The following is a 7,284-nucleotide window of genomic DNA, read 5'->3' on the forward strand; positions in this document are numbered from 1 at the left end:
TCTTCCTCTCCTCCCGAAATACAGGTATGTGTAAAACCACGATGTTCGCTTTAATTGTTTAGGATCTTTCGGAAATCAATCTCCCAGTTGACCACTTTCAAAAAGTTTTTGTAATTGTTCGCTTGTGATGGGACTTTTTTTATCGATCAATACACGGCAGCTTTGTTAAGCCAATCAGATTGCGCGTTTACGTGATAGTCGGTCGCTGAGGTATGCAAACAGATGAGGGGCGTCGAGCGCGCACCGAGTTGCCTTTAATCTCATATCCATCAAGCGGGAGCGGAATAATTATCTCATTAAAAAATATCAAGAAATATTGCCAGATCTTGCTGATTTTCCTTTGGAAGAACAAACAGAAGACAATTTAATGGTCGTTATTTCTCGGGCATGGTATAATGGCTCATATACCATGGCCGCTAAGCCAATCAAATCCCCGGAATTGCCGTTATACAATGATCCATTTTTAATAATTGTACATATCGGTCGCTTTAAATGTGGCCTGATCGTAAACTTAAAAGGTATAGGAACGCTGTATTCTTTCTAAAACACATCAGCTCTCCCATGTATAAGGGGATACTAGGTTTTTCAAGATTCATAATGTTAGGGACGTTCTTGCCGGTTTCATTCAAAGTGTATGCGCAAAAGGAAGCTTAAGGACTGTTAACAGAATGTGGTAATTTTTTTTTAACAGGCAACAAGGAACCCTCTCCGCGTTACAGCGAAAGGAAAGATGATAACCAAATTAGAAAACAATAAACTGAATCGAAGCCATTTTCAACCACTTTGCTTTGCTTAGAGTATTACTGGTATCAGCCTACCATGACAACTGGGTGCGCGCGTACTGCACCGTTCGTTGTTTTGGCATAACACCCCATTTTGTGTATATTTTCTTAAAGCTTAATAATTCAAGCTTATGGTTCATTTCGGATACAAATTAAAACTTAACGTTACACAGACAATGAGGTCTCCCAATTGAACATGCACAGAAAGTTTTTTGACCACGTAAGCTGCCAACACCACTTTTATTTTTCATTCACCTTAAGCAAGTAATTAACATAACTTGGCTATGTATAGAGCGCATGCAACGCTCTAAAAAAAGTCGAGCTTTTATTGACTGGTACAGCAGTAGAAACCAATTTGCTACTTTAACATGGTCACGTTACTCTTAGCTTTCTATAGTCCTATATATGCCAGTCAGGTTTACAGCTTTCTGGTTAGCAATGAACTGGTCACCTCAACGTGGCATTGGCATCTTACAAACAACACCGGGGCGGACGTCTTCCCAGTCACAAGAGGCGTCATTCCATTTTCCTCCTACATCATTCCAAATCATATGGACACAATCCGCGCGGCCTCCAATGCCGTTGGGTTCCCCAGAATTCCATGCCTCATACACTAATGGGGTGCCGTCAACCCATTTGAAGCTCCCGTCAGCCTTTCGGTTGAGGCCAATCCATGCACCCAAGCCTGCTAATCCAGCTGTCTTCTTTACCAGGTCGAAAATAAATTGGTTTTCATTGGCAGATCTGATGACGGCGATGTCTCCTCCCATTTGCTGACATTTGTGTCGAGCATCTTTCATTCTTTGAAATCGGGTATTGATAACGTAGTAACAAGCGGCTTCACTTGAAACCCATTTAGGTGGACAACAACCTGAATAAAGAGAATGTAAAGAGAGAAAGAGAGCCATAAGCTAAAAATTGATATGACGCTGGCGAGAAGTCCTCGGTTATTAAATACCGATTCCAATAACTATTATTCTCACCAATAAATATTTACCAATGCGAAGAGATGTAAAAGCGAGCGATAAAAACGGACGCTTCGGTGTCATCATGATATTCAGATAATAACAATAATAATAATAATAATAATAATAATAATAATAATAATAATAATAATAATAATAATAATAATAATAACAATAATAACAATAATAATAATAGTAATTTTTTATTAATAGTAATAATAATAATAATAATAATAATAATTCAAATTTATTTATATAGGATTGCTGCATTAGTTTTATGAAGAAAACTGCTATCAATGCAGTCCTGTTTAGAAAAAATAAAATAAATAAAAGGAGATCACAAATACTCTAGGAGAGTAACTTTAAAACGACGTTTTACCTTTGTAGAAACAAGCGCGCTTGGTGCATTCTAAGTTAACTTTTTTCCAAAATAAGGTAATAATTATTTCTAGTTTTGTAGTGGTGAATGTCATGGTTTTTCACATTAAAATAATCTTAAAGGTATCTGAGAACTCTATTTGAAATGGTATTTAAAAAAAGGTCACTTTCCTCAAAAGCTTAACCCTACAGCCCTTTAACTTTTGCTGGCGGGGTTTAGAACTCACGACAATCTTGCAAAATTAGCCTTTTATATTTTTCAAAATATTTCACGTGAATGATACAATTTAACCGGTGAAAACGGAACAAACATTCTACTACTGAAATTAGAAACCGGACGGAAATGAAAGACATAAGAGTGATATTCTGTTATATTAACGTTAACCACCACGCGACCCTTTACGAACCCTCTGCCTCCATCATCAGAGACACAAAAATTACGCCAAAAATGAACACTGCTCCTTTGATGGCCATCCCTGCCTGATTCTGTAAAGAAAAATGAAGAAAGTATTCAATGGCCAAAGTTAGGAAATTTGTGATTACATGACGCTAAAAACTGTAAAAAGTTGTCAGTATTTGAACTCACGTTGGACATTATGTACATGTGAAGATAATTTGGCATTAATGAAAAAAAAAATGCAAATGGGAAGAATGTGTTTTTTTTTTTTTGCGAATGGCTGATTTACTTTAAAAGCTGGCAATGTAGAAAAAAAAAACCTAAGGAATTTAAATGGAGTAGTGCTTTTAGTAGTTGCCTTTCTGACAAATCTGAATTATTGATATACTTGTTGAAAAAAGAACTCCTTTCCTCGTAATGCATGAAATAATCATACTATTTTATTAGCAACAATTTTTATTTTATGTCTGATATAAATCCCCTTTCACTCTCCGTAAGAGACAAACTTTGCGTGAAATGTTTCATTTTTGTCACAATTTATTATGGCTTGGATTTCGCACTCCAAATGTTACAATGGTTCCGACCTTAACTGCCTTATTTTAAACTGCGAATTATGGATTTGAGTCTTACTTCAATTTATGCCTTTCTCCAGACCAAGGTGGGACTAAATTAATGTAAGTTAATAGATAAGTTAATTTCTGGGGGCATAGGCTCCAAAACACAAATTGTTTTGCTAAAATTGCAAATGGTCCAAGTGCGCTGGAAGACTAAGACGCGAACAATTCGTCATTTCATCGTTTTCTTTCCTCTTTCCTTTGTTAATTTCCCCTGAAAATCAACTGAACGTGGAAAGGAATTCGCAGGATAAAAATTCGCTTGGAGAAATTATAGCATTGATGTGAACGGTTCAAGAAACAACATGAAAGCAAAACTTTTCTAATTATCGAGTTTTAACCTTTGGGCAACTGAAGAGCTCCTTTTCTGACTCAGAAACTGTAGATTTAAACCAAGAACAACGCCAAGCATTTCCGGTAATCTTACGCCATATGTTTCAGTCGTAACATAAAGAGTGAAACTTCTCAATCGTTCAACTTACCAAGCTTTGTTTTCTGAAAGAGACTGTCCTAACTACCGGAGGAGTTTGTCAAGAAGGTTTGGCGTCGATAATTAGTACAACATGTCTGAAGAGACCAATTATTTTGGAAAATTCTCCTTATTCAATATACATATTTATTATCAACACGCGTTTGGCGGTCTTTGGCAAATTTTAAAGCGGCTGACAAAATTCTGCAAAAATTGTGAGAAATTATGAACAATGAATACCGAGTATCACTCTTTTAAAGATGAATCACGGTAAGCGCTTGTGAAGATAATCGGAAAGGTTAACTGTACACTTGTGGAAATAAATGGGTCATATTTTAAAAGAGTGGTGGAGCTAGCACTAAAATCAATTCAAACTCCTTTTTTCTGTACACGAAAAGAACAAAACTCATCATCAAGACATTGTAACTCAGTATTGGCAAATAGAACTAGTTTAAGTGATTGGAAAGAAACCAAGACTTAAAACCTAAGAAGACCGATTGCTTCTTAGTCAATGCGAAATAACAGAACAGATCAAGTAAGCTTGAGTATCCTTTGGGCAAACAATTATTATTGCCCATTAAAGCGGCTGCGTGAAATCACTTGAGTTTATTTAAATTATTCGAATCAGTCCAATTTAAAACTAGCCGAGGATTGCTTACTACTTAGCTTGAAAATTTTCTTTCTTCAAGAATATGGCAAGAATTGTTTATGCGTTTGGCTCATTTGTTTTGAAAGCTGATTTATTAACAGTCTCAAAAGGTAAACGGTTTGCTTAATCAGTTGTGTCCACAAAAGACAAAATCGCCACGATAGTAAAATTTACGTGCAAAAACTCATCTTTTGTTAACCTATATTTGCCAGAAAGAAATACTGAACAATCTTTAAACACTGGCTTTTGACTCTTTTTCGGGTCCAAAACGATTCGGAAATTGACAAAATACCTATCCGAATTTCGAAATGCTAGGTTTCATTTGCCATCATAAGATCCAAATAACCGAAACACCGTAAGTTAGAACTGAAATGACCGGAAGGCAGAACACCGCAAAAACCCCGGACGGCTAACTTTTTAGTAGCCGATTTTCGTGTTTTCCGAAGGAAAACACACCTTTTCGGAATGGTAAAGCGAAAGAACAACTACTAAGGAATACTCAACAGTTTCGACAGCGGAAATCCGAGAAATAACGGCGAAAAAATTGTGTTTCGAGTGCAATTTGTTGTTTTATCCAGGCGTCGAGCTGGCGGACATCTCAAATCATTATTAGGCCATGGAATTTCTGCGAAATTTTCGAGTTCTTATGGGAATTCAACAGCTAACAGTTCGGATTTTACCGTCAGAACCTTTATTATTTTCTAAAATTTATTACTTAATCGGTCAGTGTAAAACGTAGACTACCGACCGGGCGTAAAAAACGGACAGAGGGTAAAATTTAGACCAGGAATATACCAGGCTTACAATATACTTGCTTGTACTATTCTAGAGCTGTAAAATTATCAACTAAAAAGAACTGGGATTTCATCATGTTGACTTTCTGGCGTTTACAGCTGGATGCGCCAGGAAAGAAGCCCAAATTCACGCACATATTCGTCTTGTTGCTGTTAAAAGAATGCGGAAAAAAATTTGACCTTCAAAACGATTCCTTTCCACTTGAGCGAAAATAAAAATGAAATAAGAGATTTCGTGGTTTTCATGATCCAAGTGTTTATTTTAGCTTTGCATGCCAAAAATTCTAAATTCTAGGTTGACCTATTTAGCAGTAATTTTAATTGACGCATTTCACGGATACTTTGCTTAGCTAAGTTACACTTGGAGAATAGGTAACAGTTGATGAGAGCGTATAACTTGATGAGGTGAATAAGAATTGATTAAAGCTTGTGAGAATTGTACTGTTTTAAAAGTTACAAGCTAATAAGGTACATTATGATATGTATTAGCCCATGAATTAGTCCAAGACTCTGTTAACGTATCAATGATAATATGGAATGAAGAACTACCTGACTTCAATTCTTTTCGTGTCTTTTTTTTTTCCTTTGGAACCGTCATGAGATACTACAGTGCTTACTTTCAAGAAAGGCAATGAAATCGTAGCGTCTCAAACCATTCAGATATTGGTCAGTGATTTTTTACGAAGTGCATGCCGTCCAATTTTTATTTTGTTATTTTATTTTTCAGAGGCAGCTACCAAGGACAAAAAGATGATTTTTTTTAAACTATGTATTACTACCCCTGCTGTTTCTTGTACCTTTTTAAGGATGGCAGGCAAATTTGTTTAGTTTGATCCGCTCATGCAGGACACTACATACAGGAGCATTAACTATTCCGAAATTAAAAAAGACAGAGGTGAATTTTGTTCTGCTTTTCTTACCCATTGACACTGAAAAATATTCTGGAATACATTTTGGTAGGTTGGCTTTTCTGAATCAAGACTTGTACACAGCAATAAGGAAACACGTCTTGCATTTTAAAACTTCTAATTTCTCAACTTACCAAGTACGGTTTCCTAAGAGTGATAGACCTTACTGCGGGAGGTTCCAGTCGGGAATAAAAACTATATTCTGGATCTGTCTATGTTATACATTCGTCTTTACTTTGAATACCAAATTAGCGATCTTTGGCAGATTAAGGCAGCTGTTCAAATTTTTGAGACAAATAGTTTTATAGATTTTATTATATTTTCAATATCTCGTACTACTAGATCTACGATAAACTGTGCTGTTGAATACACTGGAGAGAGCCTCATCCTCTCTTGATACACTACAATACAGTCGCGTGATAAGAACAATTTGTCTTTCCTAGCGACCAGAAAGGCCTTAGGGGGAATAATTCCTACAATTGTCATAGTGAAAATTAAAGTAATACTGAAAAATTTATTCTAATAATAAAAAAAATAAATCGAACTTCAAAGCTAATCCGGTCTAACTAGGTAACAAGGGAATGTAATTGAAATAATGTAGAGTAAGTAACAATGAACCATAAAATAATGAATTTAGGATTGCGGGGTTTAATTATATTCTAATAAATTAAATTCTGGCGTCTTTAATTAATGGCACGTTCTGTCGAGACTGAAATTAAGTTCTTTGATCGAATGGTCTTGCTGGCATTTAAACATTAAATTTTACAAATGAATCATTTTAATTTCATTTCAAAATGCTTTTGAAAATCAGGAAATCCAAAATTAAGCCTTTGCTGACCGCTTTGCTTCTTCAAAGCGACGCTAATTAACATAGTGGATCAAATAAGTTTGGGTATCCTCCAAACAAAGTTTGTTAGCCATTAAAACAGTCGCGTGGAATCACTTGATTTAATTAAAAATTATTCGAATAAGTTCATTTTAAAACGACGATTGATCGCAGCTTAGCTTGAGAGTTTTCTTTCTCCCGGAATATGGGAAGAATTGTTTATCCGTTTGACAAATATGTTTTGAAAGCTGATTTCTTAACAGTCTCAAAAGTTGAACGGTTTGTTTAATCAGTTGTGTCCACAAGTGATAATATCGGCACGATTGTAAAAATGTATGGGCAAAAACTCATCTTTTGTCAACGTACATTTTGCCAGAAAATACTGAACAGTCTTTAAACACTCGCTTTTGACTCTCTTTCTGGGTCCAAAACGAGTAAAAAATTGACAAAATACCTAATCCGAATTTCGAAATGCTAGGTTTCATGTGGCACCATGAGATCC

The 7,284-nt window shown here is 35.7% G+C and overlaps 1 protein-coding gene across 1 annotated transcript; it reads right to left on the reverse strand.

The window, feature by feature from the left end:
- Positions 1-1,003: 1,003 nt before the first annotated feature.
- Positions 1,004-6,098, reverse strand: LOC146467326 (C-type lectin domain family 4 member G-like). Its single transcript, XM_085126161.1, has 3 exons — positions 6,091-6,098; positions 2,533-2,611; positions 1,004-1,653 (listed from the first exon to the last, which is right to left on the reverse strand). The coding sequence occupies exons 2-3, from the start codon at positions 2,597-2,599 to the stop codon at positions 1,235-1,237; spliced, it is 486 nt and encodes a 161-aa protein (XP_084982287.1). The 5' UTR covers positions 2,600-2,611; positions 6,091-6,098; the 3' UTR covers positions 1,004-1,234.
- Between the last annotated feature and the right edge of the window lie 1,186 nt (positions 6,099-7,284).

Source organism: Pavona decussata, unplaced genomic scaffold (genome assembly GCF_977016875.1).
Source record: "Pavona decussata unplaced genomic scaffold, jaPavDecu1.1 SCAFFOLD_137, whole genome shotgun sequence".
Taxonomy (NCBI): Eukaryota; Metazoa; Cnidaria; class Anthozoa; order Scleractinia; family Agariciidae; genus Pavona; species Pavona decussata.

What these genes read in the sequence shown, in the direction of transcription:
- LOC146467326 (XM_085126161.1), bottom strand. Translation starts at nt 2,599, where the DNA reads ATGGCCATCAAAGGAGCAGTGTTCATTTTTGGCGTAATTTTTGTGTCT. An exon ending in TCTGATGATGGAGGCAGAGG is followed by an intron (nt 1,654 to 2,532) that starts GTTCGTAAAGGG and finishes CTCTTTATTCAG; the next exon opens with GTTGTTGTCCACCTAAATGG.